At 51.4% G+C, this 23559-nt stretch overlaps 1 protein-coding gene across 1 annotated transcript in view; it reads right to left on the reverse strand.

Annotated features, from left to right (window-relative positions):
* The window catches only part of LOC122377868 (enoyl-[acyl-carrier-protein] reductase, mitochondrial-like), a 51178-nt gene that overhangs the window by 3951 nt on the left and 23668 nt on the right, over positions 1-23559 (reverse strand). Inside the window, exons 3-4 of the mRNA XM_043358384.1 lie at positions 5954-6106; positions 4354-4475 (exon numbers count right to left, since the gene is read on the reverse strand). Of these exons, the coding sequence (XP_043214319.1) occupies positions 4354-4475; positions 5954-6106 (275 nt within the window). The remainder of the gene's footprint in view (positions 1-4353; positions 4476-5953; positions 6107-23559) is intronic.

Raw genomic sequence — 23559 nt, forward strand, 5'->3', positions numbered from 1 at the left:
TATAATAACTTTCAGCTTTTTTTAACTCGAGACTTCATGCACAGAAATGTGGCGTTCGTCCACTTTTCCTCATCGTCTCTTAGCGACTTGATTTCATGTGGCGGCGGAACGGGGGGGGGGGGCATCGGGGCACCGTGCCCCCGTTTGATTTTGGCATTTTAACATTAGCCCTATGGGCGTTGCATGGAAAGAATGGGACCAAAAGTCGGCAGTGCCCCCACTTCATTAAAGGTGTTCGCCGCCACTGCTTGATTTGACCCTAAGGGCGTCTTACCAGCAAAAAAAAAAAAAAAAATCACCTGCGTTATACCTAAATATTTGCCCAAGGGCGCTCTACGCAAGAAACGCCAGCCGGTCAAAAAACTGGCGAACGAATACGATCTTTCTAGTGCTTGAATTATATTCAATGAAAATTTCAGGAGACATAAATAATCTTATTCCTTATAGCTAGGCGCTCGGAGCATTCGCTAGCATTCCATTGCCAGCTGCATTATCAACGCCACATTTGCATTACTCTGGGTGCATCATAAGTAACAGTAGGTGAACCGGCCACAGCAAAACCATGCCTCATTATCCTTTCCTTTCAAGCTGCCAAGCTAACCGGCCGCCCGGCCCACCACCGCGATATGGAACAACACTGGAGTGCGCCATTTGCCTACGGCAGTGCCCCACCGCGCCGGGGCTGTTTGACAGGTCACCCGCACCGTGACCTCGCTACCCGCCCCCCTCCCCTCCCCGCCCACCTCCCCATCGGGCCCAGCTCGGTAGTGACCTCTCCTTGAATTTGACATGGACTCGACTAAGGCTCAACGCCATCTAGTTACGTCTGGAGATCCTAATAAGATCCACTGTACAGCTGTGTAGAGCGGAGAGAGCACGCGACAGAGAGTACCTAACACATTCAGCGTCACTGCACACCACACAGCTGCACTAGCTACCAGGGTTGTGCTCGACTAAAAAAAAATGCCGACTCGACTCATCATTCAACTTCAGAAAGCCCTGACTCAACTCTGACTCAAACAAGGAGCTGATTTTTTCCCTTGACTCGACTCATGACTCAAGCCGCTCAATAAAAATGAGTTTACTCAAACTTGACTCAATTTTTTTGTTGAGTTTAGTGTGTTGACTCAAAATTGACTCAGACAAAAAAGTTGTTGAGCGGGGGGAGGGGGCGAGGTGAAAAAAAATCCGGCAGCAGGGCCAGGCCTAAGTTGTTAAGCGGGGGGAGGATGAAAAGCTTATATGTATTGTTTCTAGAAAGATGAGTCAGCTGACTCATGTTCCTAAATGTTTTTGACTCAACTCAATGTCAAAAGTTATTTTACTGACTCAACTCTGACTCAACTCAACACCTTAATATTTTCGTCTGACTCAACTCTGACTCAACTCAACAGCTCAACATTTTATCCGACTCGACTCAAACCTGACTCATTTGAGTCAGAGTTGAGTCAAATCTCTGACTTGACTCATGAGTCAAGCACAACCCTGCTAGCTACTGTTTGTTGCAACGGCGGCACAGTTGGGGCCGACACAAAGAACGGGAATGCGATCCTCCTACTGGTAAAGCTAAAGCCTAGCAGCAGACACACTCGCAGCTACGTTCGCAGCTTGCATAGCTTAGACAGGACAGAGATCGACGGCGTTATGCATTATGCGACAAGATGTCACATGATTTTTTGCTTCAATCTCATATTTTTTTCGAGACGACAGTTCAGTCCATGCACTAAAAGATCTTGACGAAACTAACATCAGACCTTAGCATCAGTGTTGGCTAACATCACTGTTGGCGCTGAATCGAATATTTGGCTACAGTACCATACAGCGGTCATTTAGCAGGCGCATATCTTGCTGTCTTTGTCACGCGACGCTGTAAGCAGACACCAAGGAAAAGTACAACAGCTCAATACGACGCTGGAATTTCAGTCAGCCCGCGCTGGCATTCTGTAAAGACGTTATCAATCAGCTGTCAATTCGCTGACGAATCAGGAATGCATGCGACACACTGAGACATCCTCCCGGTCACCAAAGCTCACCGACGCGGCGCGCTTCACTCGGCGTTGGAATTATCCATGCGGATAGGGTCGAGTTCATGAAACTGCAAGTCATTCTACTCCACTTGAAGTTATTTCATCATCCCTCTTAACCGGCCAACTTACTAAACCGGTCATTCGACCATTAGGGCCGTTCCGAAATCCCGTCACATGAGAATAACGGACCTTGCATTTCTTATCGCAGCCATTTAGTCAGCAGTCAGCCGTCAGCGGTGAAGCTTCAGTAGCTGTCAGCTGTTATCTTCTATCCAGCAGGCATTGCCTAGATGAGAACGACTACCTGAGCTGACTAAGGTGACCAAAAACTGCATCTGACAGAGATCTCATATCACGACCGGACCAGACAGTGCCAGATTTCGATGTGCTGAGCTGAATTCGCTGAACAATGAGCTGGGTGGGGTCGTAATCAAGGGCGCAGACATGGACGTGACACAGGCAGAGCGAGACGAGAGCTGGGTGTGGCGATGTCACTCGTTCTCCACTTCGTTGTCATCGTTAGTAAGACCACTTCGCCGCAGTCACGTCCTAAAAGAGTCACGACTCTGTCGCCAGTGCCACGGACGGCGTCGGCTTCGGGGCCGGGCCAGAGTACCAAAACGTGCGAATTGAAGCATACGAAACCACCGAGCCAGCACTGGACAACCTCCCACTAACATAAAAATAAAAAGCTGCCGATTCTCGTATTGTCCGGCGCCTATCAAGTGTTGCAATGTTTTGACAGAGCCGTGTCAGCGGAAATGTCGACTTCATTATAATGCGGACCGCGGCAAAAGGTGCTCGTCAGGGCGGCTTCCACAGATAGGCGGAGACCGGCTCACCAGGCCTGGCCGCCCATAAAACTCCCACCGCTCTGGTGAAAAAGCACGCCGGACAAAAAAGGAAACCAAGCTTATCCTGATGATTGATGCATTGACAACCCGACGATCCATCAAAATATCATATGCAGAGAGATAAGCAAACCGCAAACCAAAGTAGCATCTGAAGTATTTGATCATGAATGATGTCACACGACTAAATCCCGTATAACTGCGAAACTTGAAAGGTTAGAGACTATCTATACAAAATACGCCTGCCACAAGCGGGTTTTCTCGTTACTTAAATTGGACGGCCGCCCTTTGAGTCGTGCTGCGAATTAGCCGCGTGATCACTGGCCAGTAAATAAGCATACGATTTAGGTTCGTGCACGAGAGGCTCAACACCGAACAACTGGGAGATAAAAATTTCCATCATTCTGAAGCCTGCGCCAAAATAATGAGCGCAAACTTCAACAATGCCTAAATTTACGGCTGAAAGACATGGCACGAAGAAACTGGTCAATAAACGGATTAAAGCTGACTGCTCTCAATTATGAATTAAGAATCGTCCAACATGAACCAATAATTCGACTGAAACTGGCCTGATTCACGTCAACTCCCGCGAACGACCAACACTACCACACTGTGACCTACGCCTCGAGTCAAGGTCAGACGTCCCCGCGGGCAACTGTGCTGAGCAGGTGCCGCGGTGGAGATCCACAGTACAAAAACGCACCCAGCCAGGGTCGAGCACGGCGGCCAACAGTCTGATGCAACACCGCGAGGCGGCGGTGTGGTGACTAGACAGTCCGATTCACACGCACAAGGCCACAGAGACACCGAAACGCATTTTTCCGTTCCCTGGCTAATCGGAAATTTCCGTTTAGGCTGAATGACTCATGTAAACGGGGTAACTGTCTAGCCCTCTCGGCCCAGACAGCTGGGAAGGTGAAGACGAAGAGACTTGACTGTCGCGAAAGTGATACTCGTGCGCATGTGGGGCTGCACCGGCTGCACCATCGTCGATAGGGAAAACTGATCCAAAGCGTACGTTCCTTTCCGGTACTACGAAGCCCGTGCAATGCTCCCAACAAGGCTAACCGTAAGGTCAATGGGCGCGCTTGTGGTCAGCGCATCGTTTCTGGCCCACATCGCGTGTCCCTGAGCCGTAAACACGATCGCAATGGGTCTATTTTGCACAAGCACGGGCAATAAAAAGATAAAGGCAGGCAGTATTGGAGGAGACTGGGGCGGCACCAGCACAGCCACCTCGCGAGCGAGCACGGCGTATAGCCACTTTTTCCAGCGAACAGCGCAACACAGCACAACATAAACTGTTTCAGGGAAATCGAGGCTCGGGCAGTGGCAATATGCTTCAAGGAGCACTGTGCGGTATCGATGCATCATACAAAACAAAAAGAACCATTAGCTTACGTGATAATTCGATAAAACATTATCAACCGTGATCTATCCCGGTAACGTTCCCTGTGACACGGCCATGTTCTCACCTGAGTTCTTCCTCTGTGAGAATCACGTTCGCTCCCAGACCGGTCAGATACTCCTTGAGTTCGTCCAGATTGTCCCGTGATCGGACAATGTTCACTGACCGGTACCCGTACACCCGGCACATCTGTGGGTAAAGGTCGAACAGGTCAGTTTAGGCTGGCCTCGGCAGGATGGATATGAGAGAATGTAACGCAAACTTTGAAGTCTATAAATAAACAGCATCGACCTTTACAGTAGCTAACTTCATCATGTGCAGCGCAATTAAACGGGATGTTTCTGTGCTCCCGTCCGTCACAAAACCTGGCGCTTATTTTTAGAAGCATCATTCACGGTCCTCAGATATTTGGATCCAAACAGGATGCAGCTTTCAAATTAAATAAAGTTACACTCCAATAACTGTGGGATGATTAAGGGGCACGGGCTCTGGCCACAAATAATTTCTCCAAATATAGCAGTCGGTGCTAGTGAGACGAAGGCGGTAACAAAGGTCAGTAACCCCGCACCCGGGAGCGCAAACAGAGCACATCTGACAGAGTGACAAAGGTCATCGGTTACCGCTGTCAATCCACACGCCAACAGTCGACTTCACACAAACGTCGACTCTTACAGAGTTTCTACGGAGCAGGGATGGCTCACCTGACAGGGTACCGACTGTTCTAGCCTCGACGTGACAAGCATCCATACCCCCACGGTAACGGCAAGGCACACGGCACAAGCCAGGCACGAGAAACGGCGCCCCACGACATCGACATTCGACACTGCCTCGGAACAGCTGACAGGGACAGCACCGGACGCCACTACCAGTCACAAAAAAACGGCATCGCAGCAGGGGCGGAATTCAGAAGGCGTTTTTGTCCCGTCCGCTCTGCGCAGTGGAGGGGAGCAATGGTGAGGGAGCACAGAGAAGGGAGCAGGGATCGACATTCGGTAGTGAGGAGCGGACCATACGAGCCACAGAGACAGACACAGCGGCTGGCGTTGTGTCGGATAGCTTTCAGTAGACAGTAAGAAAATGTGATTAGACTGATAAGGTCGCTTCATTATCTCTAATAGAACACTATCGCTCTGTGTGGTAGCGCTAATGAGTCAGATAGGATCGGATAGCCAACGGGCTTGGCGGCGATAAAATCACACCTGGATTGGTGGTAGCACGAGCCAAAGGCCCAGACGTGTGCGCGGCTCTATCGAGAGAGGATGGCGAGATACGCATGAATGAGAGCGACAGCAATTGAGATGATGTTAATGTTTGGAAATTGCTTGAACTGCATAGGTCATCGGAGCTCATAAAGTCATGGAGGACCGTGAGCGATCTGATACCAAGGATGGAGCTCTGCGGTGCGCGTCTCTGACAAACGCAGCGTGAAAACCGCACTCCAGGGCCGACTCAGGAACGTAATTCACTGGAGAGAGTCGGGCTGAGTTAGTGGATTTGAAAGTGTTTATGAATTATGCGGTCTGGCAACGCCGCTACGCATACTCGAGCCGGGCCCTTGGCACACGCTGTGACCGTGTGTGGCCATTATCTTGAGGCATCTAAAGGCCAGGTTCAACACATTTTCACGGACCATTCCCAGGTAAAACACACTCCAATCTGAACCTCACCTGAATGACGGCCTGTCCGACGGCGCTGTTGGCTCCGTTCTGAATCACCACGTCGTTGTCATCTAGCGTCACGAAGTCGTTGAGCATGCGGAAGGCGGTGCACGGGTTGACGGACATGGTGGCCGCCTCCACGAGCGGCACCGTCTTCCGAATCTGCCGGAAGAGGAGCACCTATGTCAGCGATAAATCCTGGTTGGGCAGGCTGTGGGGCTTTAGTACAGAGTGAAAGTCCAGGGTGGTGCGAGAATGCGTTCCTGCAATGTACAAAGATTATTTTTTGCATTGTTAAAAACTCACGTCAATTCACTACACTGTAAAGATTACGGTAATCATCCACTTGCAACATTGCACACTCTGCTTTCAGGCATCGACAAACAGCAATGATCAAAAATGAGGTAGCGCCCTCCACTTGAAACGGGGCTGGGGAGCAGCCCTGACATGATATCGGAATACCTCCGCCCAACTGCAGTTGTGGGAAATGACTGGTCAACACTGCCGGGTACCACCCGAGGCACGGCAAACGACAGGGGTCGGAATCAGTACAGAGGCACCGCCGGCTGCAGCCTGTGATAGCGTGTTTTCAATCGACTCGGGCGACCGGCAGATGCATACAGAGGGTAAACGATCATCGAGTGACAGCCCGGTGATGGGACGGAGTGGCAGAGCTCAGAGTGACCAGTAGGTATACAAACAGCCCGGTCACACGGTAACTGGGACTGACTCAGCATAGAAGCGGTGTTGGTGTTAAACATGTGATATAATCGTGATATCAAAGGGATACCAAACAATATTGCACTCGTATGTTATAAATACAGACACTTCACTGTTCCACAACGGGATATATCAAACCAAAAACAATCATCCTCACAGCCAAGCCTTAATATCTGAGCTCTGTCAAATCAGATCAGTTCACTCTCTGGAGCACAAATCCTCCATTGTTTGCCAGCAACAGCCACTGCTTTGTCTGTTGCAGCCTCGAATTGGTGTCATGCAGGGAGCAGACACAGAGAAACAACTAACCATATCACGATATCGAACTGACAGCACCATAGCTGCTCTGTTCAATCACAGGAGAGTCAGTCAGGTCAACCAGAGCAGTGTTCCAAATTGCATAAGAATTGATTGCGCCTGTCATATTCGAGGGTCGTGGTTGGTTATAAGCGGGTAAGGGACGGTGGGGATTCAGCCAGGAGACCCACCGAGAAAAAACGAGTCTTTATAGACAGTCTTAGTGTATAGGCCGGTAGACTTGTTTGTGATACACATAAAGGAGTCGGATTCTAAATAACCGACTGAACTGAAGCCGAATTCAAGGAAGGTTGAAGGTTGAAATTTCACTTTTTGAAAGGTTGCCTGCAGACATTTACTAAAAGTAACGACACAAAAACGAAGGGTTGCAGCATAACTCAACAGCTTTTTCCTGTTATGAAGGTTGTTCAAACACCCTTTGAGCCACAAAAAGTGAGACTAACCTCAAACCTGAATCCGGGCAAGATCCATTGCACATTTTCAGGCAACCATGCCAGCATTGCAAAAAAAAGGTTCAATTACGCTGGTATGCTGTAAACTAACAACAGAGCCGAATAGAAAACAGCCACCGACCGTGCCAGCACGGCCAAACGGGTCAAGAAATGTTCAACGACTCTGCAGTCTAGACAGCAAGAACTTTGAAACATTCCAGGACACCAAATAACGGCACATTATTGGCATCTGTTCAAAATGCGCCCTGCAACGCTGACGGCAGAGGAGAGCGTTAATAAAAAAATCATCCCACGCAGAACCCTGCATAATTGTTGGCGGTATAAAAGGCGGTTCTACACAGCTTTCACCGCAGATACGGCGCAAACGGGAGATGCTGACCCAGCTGCTCCCCTCAATCACAGTCAACATCTCCACTGATACGACACAGTCTGGGTAAACAGAGCGGCTGCTTTGACGCGCACGCAGTCCGCAAAAACTGGTCGCACCAGAGTGTTACATCAACGGGAGCAGCAGGCTAAGACCGTGGTCGGTACGTCTTTCCAGAGCCACGACGCGTGAGCCTCAGCTAAGCGCTACTATCGACTCCAGTCCAGGGTCATGTGTGCGCCGTCCTGCCCACTGGGCACTGGTCATTCAGTTCGTGCGGCGATGATCCGACGCTTGGGCCTGGCTGTGCCCCACGCCCGCGGCTGTGTGTGCCACGTTCAAACACTGGCAGGTGTTCAGATTCAGTCTCACACACTCGCCAAACGCCGCTCCGCCCCGCCGCACCTCCTGTGTTGCTAGCCGGGCCGGCGCCACCTAAACGACTCGCTTCACTTATCTGGTCCCGTGCCGCTCGGTCACAGCTGCTCTCTAAAGCCACGACGTGTAATGTGTCCCGTGCATTGCGTGTGGTGCACAATGCAGCACAGGTCGCCCTCTGACGGTATCACGGACTAGAAGGCAGTGGCTCCAGGCCGTCGTGCCGGTGCCGGTGCCGGTAAACTAGCCGGTGCAAGACAATCAGTGCGCATTCAGCTTATAATAGTCTTACACTAACGGGAATGCTCCAGTTCGTCTGTCCCAGCCCGGATACAGAAACGCAGCGCTCGGCTTGGACGCACCAGTTGGTTGCATAATGCATAACTGCCCTATTTCAAATAGATTCAATTTCCATCTGCGTGACCCGCCCTGTCCGATAGCAGTCTGGCACCGTCCACCTGCTGCCGACGCGGCGGACTGCACGCACGATCCAGCTCCGTATAAAGAGAGGGACGACACACGGCTACGCATACATCACCTGATGGTTCAGCACTGTCGGCTCGAGACTGTGCAACTTATGGCCCGATGTCCAGCTTGAAATGAACGCATGGAAGCTAAGGGATGAGCAGTCTAGACTCTCTGGGATTGTTACCATACCAGGCATGGCTCAAGACACATTACTTTTAGGTATGAAACGACGCAACACCGTATAAACGCGGCGATATTCATGCCAGTGTTTGCAATTCCCAAATACATTGGTTAGTATACAGAGCATCTGGTCACAGCATATGCATGCCAGTTACGACACTGTAAACACGAAAGGCAAACTAGTTAGAAACGAATGCCTTCCACCGGAACAGGGTAAGTGGCGTGTCTTGCAGCAGTTTGCAATCGCTGCTCGGCACATGGGGCATGTCCGAACGATACGAGCGGCTGCAACCCCAGACAGGCAGATGGAACGTGTCCCCGCATCCACTGGTACGGAGGGGTACCGGGGGGGGGGGGGGGCGTGGGACACGTGCCTGCTCTCCCAAACTCGACCATGAGCTCTGTCACTGATCGACGAGACTGAAAACAGCACCAATAAAATTGGTTAGCGACAGTAACAGTCTGAAAGACTATCCAAACGATTGGTGACGAAAGTCACTCGTTTTGAACGGGTCACGGGTGCTAAGGTAACTAGAATCACGATATCATCAAACCTCGTGGCTCATCGTGCGCATTGCATGTGCATTGCATGCGTGCGCATAGGTACATTCTTGCAACTATTGTCAGCATCAGCGGCTGTTATGAGAATATACTGAGGTCATTTTGTGAAATAACCCAACCGACCTCTGTCCGGTTTTTACATAAGCTGCATAATCATGGCAGGCGGCATTTGGCACGCAGTAAAACTGAGCCCATCCGGAATGCTCGCAGGTGCCAGGGATTCCGTGGCCCATGCCTATCCGCCTCTGGTCGACTCAGGTCACCAGACATCTCCACTCAGCAGAACGACAGGGCACCAAATGGAGTAGGTAGACACAACTTTACATACAATGTCCTCATGCATGTGCATGAAGACGTTACGATAAGAGCTAAAAAACTTCAGGAATAATGCGCTACTGCCGAGTGACGAGCTCCTCCTCACTCCACCGAGTGACATTTCTTCGCGATAGCCCTTCAGCACATTCGAACCACACTATCCGACAGGGCATATTTTAAGGATTTTTCACTGCGGCCCAAAGGTGGCATAGGGCACACGCTTTGATCGGAAAGGGCACATTGCAAGCGAAATAGTATATAATGCAAGTGAGATAATGTACAGATACATTGTGTACTGTGCTGGTGGAGGGGCACTGCAAGCGGGATATTGGGAGCGGGCTGTGATTGCTTTTGGCCAGTCGCGAAATTCGCCCAGTCGTAGTGCATTCTTTATCCGCATTCAAAGGGCGGACCGGCGATTTAATGACATTTACATTGTTGTTAGTCACTCGTTTTCCTGAACGGCGTTGGGCGTGTTTGACCTCCCTTGACGCACCAAATTGTACCTATGCTTAGAGAATAAAAATGAATATGCACATGATTAAAATGTGATACATACGTCTCTTCATGCGTTTTTCACCCTTATCAATCGATTCAAAATAGAGGTTGACGTGTGAAACATTGCCAATTTGCATTGAAGGTACTATGTGTTTGAAATAATTAGATGACGTAAGGTCAAACAGTACCCACCTAAGTTGTGACATGAAATCATCGGATTTTAAAGCTACATAAAAAATCCATCATAGATTAATGCTTTGGATGAAGGGATGCTTTGGATGCTTCGGATTTCGCTTCCTTACTGCCTATCATGTAATATAACCCAAACTTTTCCCAATGGAAGTTCCTTTGTTTAATTATTATGCCCAGAAATGTGTCGATTTTGTGCCATTTCCGGGCGCTTTGGGGGGGGGGGGAGCATGGCCCCGTGGCCCCCTCTATATCCTCCTATGGCCAGACGGCCATGACGGCCCTGATCTGACCGTATGCCATCAAATGTCAAACTTCGCAATGATGCGATATTTTTTTTCGGAAAACGTGCCGGTATCTCAAAAACTATGATAGCTAGGAGGGCGCAATCGATAGGAGAAAAGCAATCGATATATCTTGAACAGCTCTTTCGTCAATATTTCGTCAGAATTGAGTTCAGATCAACGGTTAAGGCTCCATAGCCAAAAACGGGTAAAATTGCAATTTTTGTCAATATAGGTTTCATGAAAAGCTTTTGAACTAAAAAAAGGTAGAGAATTTTCGTTTGCACGATCGTTCTTCTCTCATTTTTACCTCGAAATGTCAAGGTCAGAACTTGACCTCACATTAATGTCATTTCGTGACCAAGATAGATCATGTCGCATATCAGTCGATGCGTTTCGATGAGGTACCTCAAAACAATGATACAATCCACTGTGCATGCAAAAGCCCTGTAGGGCCGGATTTTGGGCCAGGCTCCGGGCCTGCGGGCTCCAACTTGACATCTCTAAACAGGACTTTAGGGAAGGGCAGGACACAGAGTCTGAGCCCTAAGGACAGGGCAGGCACAGGCCATGAAGCTAAGATAAGACGGATACTTGAGGGCTGGGTAGGATGCAGGGTCCGAGGGCAAGGCAAGGCGCGGGTCTGAGGCTATCATTACACAAGGCCGGAGAGTAGTACAAGACACAGGGCCTTAGAACACCTGATGATCAACACACCTGATGGCAGGGCAACACGGAGGATCTTAGAGCAGGGCAAGAAATAGTACCTAAAGGTAGAGCAAGACATAAGACACAGGTATGGCACAAGGCCCGAAACACCGCCCACGTCTTGTCATACCTTCGGGCCCCGAAGGTATGACAAGACGTGGGCGGTGTTTCACGGACGCTGCTATCAAATTCCGCGAGCTGACGTCATACTTGTGGTAGTGTTTGAGCAATGGGCCTGTTGATGTCTCCATGGAAACCCAATTTGACACGTGTAATAGCAGCGTGCTGCTATCACCGGTGAAACAGGGCCAGGGTATGGGGCCTGAGGGCAGGGCAAGGCTCAGGGCATGAAGGCAGAACAAAGCACGGGTTCTGAGGACAGGTAAGGGCACGGGGCATGAGGACGGGAAACGGCACGGGACCTGAGGGCGGGAGACACCACAGGGCCTGATGACAGGGCAGGGCACAGCGCCTGAGAGCGGGCATGGGACACGAGACCTTAGGGCAATGCAGAATACAGGGCTTGAGGGCAGAGTAGGACACAGGGTCTGATGGCATGGGACGGCACAAGGCCTGACGACAGGGCAGAGCACAGCAACTTAGGGCGAGGCAGGGCACGGGCCTGAGGGCGATACAACGCATAAGGCTTAATGGCAGAATAGGGCACAGGGTCTATAAGGGCAGGGCAATGCACATGAGGCCTGGAAGCAGAACATGACAGGACAGGGCCTGAGGCAGGGCAAGGCATTAGGCTCGAGGATGGGCGCGGGGCCGGGGCATGAGGACATGGGAAGGCACAAGGCCTGATGGCAGGGCAGGGCACAGTACCTGAAGACAAGGCAGCGGCACGGGGTCTGATGGCAGGACGTGTCACAAGGCTTGAGGGCAGAGAAGGGCAGGGGCCCCAAACTAGGGTAGGGCAGGGCACGGGGCCAAAAGACGGGAAGGCAGCGCATCAAATTTCCAGGCAGAATGTATAAAGTATCGTGTTTGAGGGCAGGGAAGAGCGGGGCACAGGGCCTGAATGCAGAGCAGGGCACAGGGCCTGAAGAAAGGGCAGGGCAAGGTACAAGACCTAAGGACAGGGCACTGGGCAGGGCGCATATCCTAGGGGTATAGTAGGGAAGAACATAATAAGGTGTATGACCAAGGGTAGGGCAGGGCACAAGGACTGGAGAGGGCATGTATGTGCTTAGGTAGGGGAGAGTGGGGCAAAGCGGCCACCCGGGGCAAAGCGGCCACCCATCGTTTTAGCCCTTCATAGCTGGCGTCAGTTCCAATTTATGGTTTCCAATTATACTTCTCTTCACGGTCGTTCGAATGAGCCAGACCGGGGTTTCAGGCCCATCACCATTGTTCTGTGAAACACGGAAAAGCATTTCTTGCCAGGTTACCAACTATGTTTAAAATTTTTAAATGTTATGTTGTTTCATAACCGTTTGGAATTTTTATAAGCGTTCTTGTCCATGCATTTCATGGTTATCGTACATGTATTCTACCAATTTTAATGTTTTTTACCCCACTAATAGCTAAGCTGGAATCTTTTTGTCTCGGACGGTATGCGCGGGGCAAAGTGGCCGGGGCAAAGTGGCCACCCCCCAATTGGCCATAAGTTGTTTCCATCTGGATAAAAAACATTATTTATATTCAAATGTGTCGTCATGCATTCATCTTGGCCATTTTTCAGTTGCATGAGTTACCAAATAATGCAATTAAATGTTTTTCATGAAAATCCTTTCTTTGTTTACCTACAGGTGGGATGCTGACAAAGCAAACATCCATCCTCGCTTAAACCTTGTCACCATCAAATACCCTAGTCGTACATGAGGCAACTATTTTGTTTCTCATATCGGGACTTGAGAAGACGCCGGTGGCCGCTTTGCCCCAGGGTATGGGGCAAAGTGGCCAATATGCATAGGTTTAAAGTTTTGTCAATATCTTCCATATGTGAACGCCTTTGGAAATAAAACGCAGTTGAAATAAAAGGCAACTTAATAGGGATCACATTGGTATAGAAAGAATCTTTCCAAGTTTAAAGATCAAGCGTTGGCATCGTGAGAAGCGTTAGGGTGGCCGCTTTGCCCCACCCTCCCCTACATAGTAAATCAGGGCACAAAGCAATAGGAAAGCCAACATCTTTTACACAGTAAAAGACCGAGGCATGTTACTTATTTTTGCTCGCACTTTTCGGCTGAAACCGTGGCATTTCAGTGTGGGACGCAGTGGTCCAAATTTCGCGAGGGCTACGTCCCAAAGGCAGGGGGCTGCGTCCCAAAATGGGACGCAGTCAGTATGTTAAAATATGCCCTGCTATCCGACCATAACTAAGGCCACTTTAGCACACTTTGCCAGCAACAGTTCGCATTAGCATACCTTCTCCGCCCCGACTCAGGTCACCAGACATATCAGACAGAGGTAGCGGCTTCGGTCGGTCACGAACGCGGCCGGCCGGTTCGTGCTCATTAGGGGTACCCATTTTTCCCGATTTTGGAAATTTGTGGGTGGGGGTGGGTTTTCCCATTATTTCGCGGCTTGTGATTCCAATGATGCCAAAAATATTAAAATCAAAGGTGGTTTAGGGGTCGCGAATTGAGATTGAAATTTGCGTATTTACCTAGAAATATGCCTATTTGACGCTGATAATAAATCGCACTAAAGGCAAAGTTTTTGTTTTGAAAGTCGGGTAGAGGGGTCATTGAGCGCTCATTTCCTCATCCAGATCGATGTGCTCCATCACGTGGTTCCGGTTAAATGCTTTACTAGCGATCATTACGATGTCGATATTGTAACATTTGGTGAAAAGCGCCGGGAATCCCGGCGACCAACAACAGGAGCAAAACATCCCGGCCCGGGATGTTTTGCCCCTGTTCTTGGTATCACTCTGGTCAGCGTGTTATCATTTTTGAAATCTTCTGCCTCTTGAAGGTCATGAGTTGTAATGGTGACCTTTGATGACCTGTGAGGTCAAATTAAAATGTGACCTTTCAGTTGCCACGTCTCTGTTCATGACAGGCGCTTTGTGTCCATACAATTAAAGTTTGTGCAAATGAGCTCAGGATACATCTCACAGATCATGGCTTCGAATGGAGTTCAAATCATGTAATTAAAAAACGATCGAACCATTTTGACCGTATGCTTCCACAAGAAACTCCGTCCTGATCGCTCACGGCTACGATGTAATACACCTATGAGACAGGGTAGGATAAATCTGGGTGTTGTACCCAAAAATATCAACTTCTAATCCGAAAACAAACTCGAAAGCGTCGATTCTTTCCATGCCCACCAATCATGTACTATTCCATTTCTTCAGTGGGGACAGATACACACCGTTCTTGTGTAAGAGTTTCCGATACAACTGCAGATCATTTACGAGTTCATATTCGACCACAGGCGACTAGCCATGCGCTGATACGTGCATGGTTGATATGTGACGAAGACCTTTCACAGCTTCTTGCACAGATCACTTGTGATCTCAGGTACCTAGTTGGCGTCTGAGTTTGAAGAAACTAATGTAGCAGGAGATTTTCATCTGCATGGGCCGTATGGTGGTACCAGGACGCATCATATGAGGGAGCGTGCGTGCAGAGACTGAAGACGAGGAGAACCAGGTCCGCCACCTAAGGTCAATGGCCCACCCACTGTGTCGGCCCCCAGGCAATGCCAGGAGTCAGTAAACGGTTCTACCTCGGAGTTGGCTGAGCCGTCTAGACTTTGGCACCTTCCTAATTTCCAGCTTTAGGCAATGACATCTTCATCTTCATCTTCATCTTCGTTTTGGTTCTGTATATCTATACCGAGATAAAAACAGCACTAAGCTATGCCGGTATGCATGAATGATGACCTTTGCCAATTTGCTAGCCGACCTCCCCGAGTCCCGGAGTTGCAGAGACGGTTGACGGATGAGGGAGACGGATGGCATTCGTCGACTTCAGTTCAACATCAGCTGAGGGTTTGGACTGAGCCTGTAGAGTGCAGTGTGCAGTGTAAGGTCCGTTATCTTGAAAGGATACTGCTGGCAGCGGCCGTCACCAGGCACTGGTTCCATGACATGCTATCTGCACCCGTCTCAAGTCATCAGCTGGTATATAAGTGACACATGCCCAGAATTGGAGTCACGAGCAGTCGTGCACGCGTTCGGCCAGGCCAGTGCTGTCCGTCATAAGCAAAATTGCAAACATATTTCTTTCATAATGGGGTGAGGATGGAGTTTCGGTGTTACTGTCCTGTGATGTTCTTGGCCAGCTTCCTTTCCATATGCTCAAACGCACATGCTGTGTGCGGGTTTGGGTGTTTGTGGGGGAGGGGCAAAGCTAAACTCATACAGCAGCCACCCGACGGTGGTGTAAGGCTTGCGCCCCTCCCTCATCCGTCTCTGCAACTCCGGGACTCGGGGAGGTCGGCTAGCAAATTGGCAAAGGTCATCATTCATGCATACCGGCATAGCTTAGTGCTGTTTTTATCTCGGTATAGATATACAGAAGCAATTGATAACTTCTTTATCTACTTCATGCCATATTTCCGTTAAAATACGACATGCGAGTTATATGGTTATACCGTAACGGTTTTTAATGCCCCTTCCACCCAAATTGTATCGATAGGTCAATGTTCATGTCCTGGGGATTGGTCATTTCCTTTGCTGAATGAGACGACTCATTGAAAATTAGGTGGTTCCAATGAGAAAGCCTCGATCGCTGATTTTAGCCCCCTGACTACATAGCCATTCGTTCTAAGAGTTGCGGTCTTGTGTAGGTGGTAATGACGGTCTAAGCCAGAGTGAGTGTAAATGAGCATATGCTGTTCATTGACCAAAATGATATTTTTGGTGCTCTCTTTTACCGCTGCACGTCGAATATACCTACAGGCTACAACTATAAAGCAATGTTGCACGGTGTCTAACAGCCATTAATACCACTGGAACACGTTGGCTTTGCATATTTATAGTCGTTGAAATGAAGTCATTTTTCCACTAAAATTAAAACTCCATTGCAAGCTTGCGACCCATAAAAGTGATCTAATATCGTTACTTCTGTCACTGCTATAGATCCAGAACAGAGCAAATAATGATAAAATCGACCCCGACCTGTTGGCATGGTAACCTTGTCCCAACATAAAATAATGGTAATTTGGTCGATTTTCTGCTAAAATTGACATGTTCATTTTGAATTCGTGACCCCCAAAAATCGTTTGCCTTCGTTATTTTTGGCACAGATGGAATCAGAACAGACCAAATAATGGGAAAATTGACCCCAACTTGTTGGCATGGTAACCTTGTTCCAAAATTAAATAGGATTAATTTGGCCGATTTTTCGCTAAAATTGGCATTTTCAATTTGAATTCGCGACCCCTAGAAATGGTTTGATTTCGGTATTTTTGGCACAGATGGAATCAGAATAGACCAAATAATGGGAAAATCCACCCCCACCTAAAATTTGAAAAATTGACCCAAAAATGGGTACCCCTAGTGCTCATGTCCAGACCATTGGTCACGACTCACGACTCACGAACCGGGCCATAGTGGATGGGGTGTGGTGGAACAGACCCGAAACGGCGCGGGTGCCGATTACGAGCACAGTGGAGTGTCACGGGCAGACCCAGCTACCCCACCTAACCCTTACCTTACCTCAGAGTCAGGCGTCCGAGCCCCGCTCAGACGAGGTGACGAGGTCAGCCGCTCCCGCCCCGCTCGAGCTGCCCGGTCAGCAACTGAATGCGAAGGCGGCACCGTCTAAAGCTCATAGCACAGACCAAATAAACAGCCGCTGAATCAGTTGTACCCACTGATGGACGGGGCTAATTAGGATATCAATATACAAATGATTCATTGCAGAGCACGCGATGCGCTTCGTTAGGATATAACTGACACTAATTAAAATGTTTGAAGTTATGAGGGTAACAGTTACAATCTGCCAGGAATAGGACTGTACCCTAGTCCAGTAGACAACTCCTAGCCCCGATGACACGTGGTGTGTTAATTTCATTGCAATGACTGACGAGAAATAGGAGCAGGGTGTGTGTGGTGTTCTGTTACGGACTGGTGTCCCTCTTTTGTTCCGTACCGTACGAGTGTGCCAGTGTCACCTAGCGGCAGTTCTGCTAACTGCAGGTTGTGGGGGTGGCGCTGAGGGCGAGTGACGTGTCCGTAGGCCGGCCGGCGGGGCAGTCGGTTGGCGACGGTGGTCACGGATGGTGACGGTCTGTGCCGTGCGCGTTTTGAGTTCTTCCTTTAAACCGGACTGTATATATCGCGTGGGTGGTGCAATACACTACAGTGGCGACGAGGAACTGAGATCCTTCTGCGCTGAGTGATAACAGTGATCGCCGCGATGGACTGTTTGCGTGCGCCAGCGCCATTTCTAGTGGCGCCAGGACGGCCGACCACGCCCTGGTCCCAGTGGCTGGGCGAGTTCAGGATTTTCGCCGTGGCGAGTGGTTGGGACGAGTGGACTGTGCAGCGACGAGAGGCCCTCCTATTACACTGTGTGGGACAGGAGGCGCGGCGTCTCTATTTCGCGGCGGCGAAACCGGCGCAGGGCGTGGCACCGGGAGCGCAGGAGGCGGCGATTCCGGCGCAGGAGGAAGATGGCGTCAAGGAGGAAGGACAACCGACTGCAGCAGTCGACCCGGTGGCTGCGATCTCTGCAGTGTTTCAGCGGCTGTTTCCGGAGACACGAGCGACTCATTCGGAGAGAATGCTGTTCCGGCGGTGTTACCAGCTGGACAGGTCTCCAGCGGTGTACATTACTGAGCTGCAGGACCTGAGTTCCAGATGTGCCTTCGGTGAACTCCAGGAGCAGCTGATCTGTGAGCAGTTCATCGAGGGCTGCAGGGACGACAGGTTGAGAGAGCGGCTGTGTCGGGAGCCAGCTCTGACTGTGTTGCGCATCCTCGAGGTGGCAGAGGAGCTGGAGGTGGCTGCTGAGCGACAGCGGCTGGTGGGTGGAGGTGGAGCTACGCGGGCACCAACCTCTTCCCCGGCTCAGCTGGAGATAGCCGCAGTGACTGCTCCCAGGAAGGGGGTCTCGCCGTGCTCCAGCTGTGGCGGTCCCCACCGGGCTGCTGATCCCTGCTGTCCAGCTCGTTGGAGAAGGTGTCACAACTGCCAGCAGAAGGGCCACTACGCCAGATTCTGCAAGGAACCACCTCAGAAGACGAAGCAGACCAAGAGGAAGCCAGTGAGGACTGTTGAAGTGCTGGCCGTGACGGATGACGACCGGAAGAACCTGTGGACCGAGCTGCGGGTGGACCAGCAGCCACTGCGGATGCTGGCTGACACTGGCTCGGCCGTGAGCATCCTACCGTTGTCCGTCTACAGGAAGCAGTTCCGCCATCTGCCCCTCCTGCCCACTGCAGTGCGCCTGGAGGCCTACGGAGGGTCATCGCTGCTGGTGCAGGGGGTGGTGCAGGTGACAGTGCAGGCAGAGAACGGCAACAGCTCCCAAGTTTCACTGTACGTGGTAGACGCTGGCGTGCCCCTGCTGGGCAGAGATCTGCAGGAGAAGCTGAAGTTGTCCGTGATTCACGGGGCGACTGTGTGTGCTATCCAGGAGCAGATGCCAGAGGAGCTGCCGAGTCTCACTGGGTTCGTGCACAGCGTGAAACTGAAGACGGAGGTCAACCCAGTACAGCAGCGGCTGAGACCTCTACCGTACGCCGTGAGGGCGGCGGTGACTGCCCAGCTCGGAGCAGTGCAGCGGGACGAGCTGCTGGAGGCGACACAGACTGACCCAGTGCTGTGCCAGCTGGTGCAGCAGATTCCACGGCGGTGGCCGCGACGGCGCCGCGACTGTCCGGCAGAGCTGCAGCCCTTCTACAACTGCCGAGAGGACCTCAGCCTAGTGGGAGACCTGGTCGTCCGCGGTCAGCGGGTGATCGTGCCGGCGGCGCTGCGGACAAGGATGGTGTCCCTAGCCCACGAAGGACATCAAGGGATCGTCCGAACTAAGCAGCGGGCTCGTGACATCTACTGGTGGCCCAAGATGGACACGGACATTGAAGAGGCGGTGAGAAACTGCGACGTGTGTGCTGACGTGGACAAGTCGGCTCGGACTCGCAGTGCGCCGCTACACCCTGTGCCGCTGCCAGGAGCGGCATGGGAGAAGGTGGGCGTGGATTTTATCGGCCCTATGGAAGCGCGCCGCCAGCACCGATACGCGGTAGTGCTGGTAGACTACTTTTCCAAATGGATAGAAGTCGGATTCTGCACAGAACCCAGCACGGAGGCGGTGGTGCAGTTTCTGGAGACGCTAGCATCTCGAGAAGGCTACCCGAAGGAGCTGGTGTCCGACAACGGGACACACTTCACCTCAGCAGCGTTCGCAGACTACCTGAGGAGTATCGGCACGCGCCACATCCGGGTCACACCGTACCACCCTGCCGGGTCAGGTGCGGTGGAGCGTGCGAATCGCACAGTGAAAAGTGCTCTCCAGGCGGCGGACCGGAGCGGCGAAGATCGAGCGTGTTATCTGCAGAAGTTTCTGCAGACGTACAGGAGCACGCCTCACGCCACGACGGGGCTGAGTCCAGCCGAGCTTCTGCACGGACGGAAGCTGAGGACACGTCTGCACGCGGCGGCTCTTCCCACGGAAGAATCGCAAGATCGTGAGCTGCGAGACAGAGTGCAGAAGAGGCAGAAGAAGCAGAAGAGGTACGCTGACGAGCGGCGTGCAGCTGAGACACCACGGTTCCAGGTCGGCGACTGGGTCCGGTGCCGGCTGGTGCCGCGTCCCAAGAAGGGACGGCCACGGTACTCCGAGCCGAGACGGGTGGAGTCTCGCCTGGGACCAGTCAGCTACAGGCTAGATGACGGCTCCCGGATCCACGCAGAGCGGCTGACGACAGCTCGGGCGCCGCAGCAGTCTCAGGCTGAGCTGCACGTGGATCAGAGCGGCCAGCCGGGGGCTGGTCAGCGGAGTGCGGTGTCTCCGACGTCTGTGCCTCGCCGCGGGGAGCGGCTGGAGGCCGACGACTGGCGGCACGCGGAGGACGGCGTGCCACTGGAGGACGGACAGGCTGTGTCACTGGGGGTCGGCCGGCGGCACACCGAGGCCAGCCGGGGTCCCGCGGAGGACGGCGTGGCTGTGTCAACGGAAGACGCAGAGGACGCTCGGGAGCGGGAGGCGTCACCACCTCCGGCGACGGAGCGGCAGGCAGAGCAACAAGACGCTGGCGTGCTGCTGTCGCCGCGCGAGGCAGCGAGCGGTGCTGGGCTGGTGGCGGTCGAACCAGCTCTCCAGCCGGGCGCGAGAGTGAACTCCGGGACGCAGCCGGTGAGGAGGTCCCAGCGTACGAGACGTGCGCCAAATAGACTGTAACTTTTTCCAGGGGGGAAGAATGTGGTGTTCTGTTACGGACTGGTGTCCCTCTTTTGTTCCGTACCGTACGAGTGTGCCAGTGTCACCTAGCGGCAGTTCTGCTAACTGCAGGTTGTGGGGGTGGCGCTGAGGGCGAGTGACGTGTCCGTAGGCCGGCCGGCGGGGCAGTCGGTTGGCGACGGTGGTCACGGATGGTGACGGTCTGTGCCGTGCGCGTTTTGAGTTCTTCCTTTAAACCGGACTGTATATATCGCGTGGGTGGTGCAATACACTACAGTGTGTAAAGGCGACGAACATGTCTCCTAAGGCCGGCATCATGCTAAGCTGACACCTTTCCAACACAGCTGCTATTCCCGTCCATCATCTCCGTCCCCAGACAATCACCACTGGTCTGCCATGCACCACAGAGCCTGCGCCGCGTGAACTACCGCGCGGGATCTGGCGGTCACAGATCCCACTCGCGTGGTGCTGCCCGGGTGTGCACAGTGCACGCTGCAGTGGGACGGACGGACCAGCGACATACCGACCATCTGCAGAAGCGCTGCAGTGTGGGTGCGGCGACACCGGACGGACGGCAATCATTAACCCGCGCCCTGCTGGGGGGGGGGTGTTTGAACACCCCCCTGTGGTTTTTCGCGGATATCTCAAAAACGGCGGCGCGGAGCGCCGCCGTTTTTGGTACACCTTATCATACATCAATTCTACACATGTTGTTAAAATTTCAGACCAAGGTCATTCAAGGTCAGGTCACCAGGTCACTTGAAGTGACCTCACCTCATAAAAAGTTTCAATGTCTGCCATAGCTACACCGAGTGACCGATCGCTTTGAAACTTTCAGCGATTACTAAGAGCAATAGCATGTACAAAATGTATATCTCAGAATTTTGATATCGATGACCTAAGGTCAGGTCAATTTTGCGACCTCCCCATTATAAGTCAATGGGAGAAAATTGAAATGCGCCTCTTTTGGACGAAAAGCATTATAAACACTCCCAAACACTGAATTACAAGTGGTTTAGACACACTGAACATGAAAATGGTGTCCGTGACCCCTGGTTATGCCCCTGAGGTCATCTTAGGTCACGAATGGTATCTAACAGTTCTTTGCAAATAACTTTTGATAGAGGCATGCTAGAGCGATGAAAACGCCTTAGATGTGTTCAGCTCGACGATACGGATCGACTGATATGCAACATGACCCTTTCCGGTCAGGTCATGACCTTGACCTGAGGTCAAATTTTCAAGTTGACCTTTCAAGGTCAAGTTATAGTTCATTCGATGCGTCTTGACGAGAGGAACACGATGCCGGTAAAAGTAAGCTCGTACAAGGTTTGGGTCAAAAGTTATTGCAGAAAAACTGTTTCCGAAAAAATCGGCTATTTTTGCAGTTTTTACCCCCTGCAGGCAAAACCGTTGACGCTAGGTCAAATCTGAGAGAATTACTCAGAAAGAGCGTTAATAGGGCTATCGAATGCGCTTTTCCGCAGCGCTGTAGCTCTATTGGTTCCCGAGTTATGCGTTGGCTTCTTGGAAATTGTCGACATTCGACCTGGAAATCGGCGAAATTTTGCCTTCAATGACCTCTGGTGACCTGACCTTTGACCTGACCAAAAAATTGACCGAAGTGATTTCGTCATTATTTTTTACGTTCTTTCGAACGCCGCCTTCTGCGTATCGCTACGTGGCCCAGGAGCCGAGTTAGAAGGGGGGTGTTTGAACACCCCCCCCCCCCCAGCAGGGCGTGGAAATCCAGGACCCCCAGCAGGGCGCGGGTTAATCATTACAGCCGGCCGGCTGCCGTGCTGCGCTTTGGGGACGCTGCGGCACTGCTCACGGCTCAGTCGAGACGCAGCGGCAGACCAGTCTCCACAAATACAGCACAAAGTGGGGGACCAGTCAGTCCCAGAGACCATTCACTCCAGCAGACGTGACTCCAGTAATATCGTCCCGCTACCGGTTTGTTACCATTGAGATTCCTCGATCCGATCCCGATCCGATCCTGTCTGTAGGTATAGGTCATGGAAACCAGTTTTACTCATTACTATCTCGTTGCCAGTTCATTAACATTTAAAATTGATGTTTTCATTCCAGTATGACACTTGTAACTATTCCCGTTTCAGGGGCATTGCTTGTGTCACGCTTCTATCTTCCCACTGTGACAATGATCGGAACTTGCAGTTGCACGAAAGCTGCCTAGACTAAAGCACTGATCAAAAGCGGTAGGTAGCTCGTACACCAGTTGGTGCCAGGCACGTAAGCTCGGTTGCAAAAGCCAAACATCAATGTGATTGAGCATCTGTCCGCCGTCAATGCAGGACAATCGCATGAACCGGATTTTAAGCCGGCAGCTTGTGTCAGCAGCAATATATAACAGCTCCCCCGAGTCAGACAGGCAGCCAACACTGTAAAAAAATCTTACAAGCCCCTTGTAGGAAAACCGCTGGCGCAAAAATGAGCATGGAGCGACGTGTAAAAATCGCCTCATATTTAGCTAGTAAGAGGGTACAAGCTTGTTTCGCAAGTAAATGACAAGCCCACGCCTCATAAACTGAGCACCCCCGTGTCAGCCCCTCGTTTCGTTATGCGGTACCTCGTTTGAAAACGAGGACAAAACCAGCAGATCGGTACGCCGATTAGGCTCCTTAGCAGGACTCGCCTGGTAACCCAACCAGCTAGCGCCTGCTATTGCTGCCCAGTAGTAATACTAGCTCAATTGCGTCACCCCCCCCCCCCCCCCCGCACTGTAAAAAAATCTTACAAGCCCCTTGTAGGAAAACCTCTGGCGCAAAAATGAGCATGCAGCGACGTGTAAAAATCGCCTCATATTTAGCTAGTAAGAGGGTACAAGCTTGTTTCGTTAGTAAAT

This window comes from Amphibalanus amphitrite, unplaced genomic scaffold (genome assembly GCF_019059575.1).
Source record: "Amphibalanus amphitrite isolate SeventyFive unplaced genomic scaffold, NRLGWU_Aamphi_draft 000052F_arrow, whole genome shotgun sequence".
Classification (NCBI taxonomy): domain Eukaryota; kingdom Metazoa; phylum Arthropoda; class Thecostraca; order Balanomorpha; family Balanidae; genus Amphibalanus; species Amphibalanus amphitrite.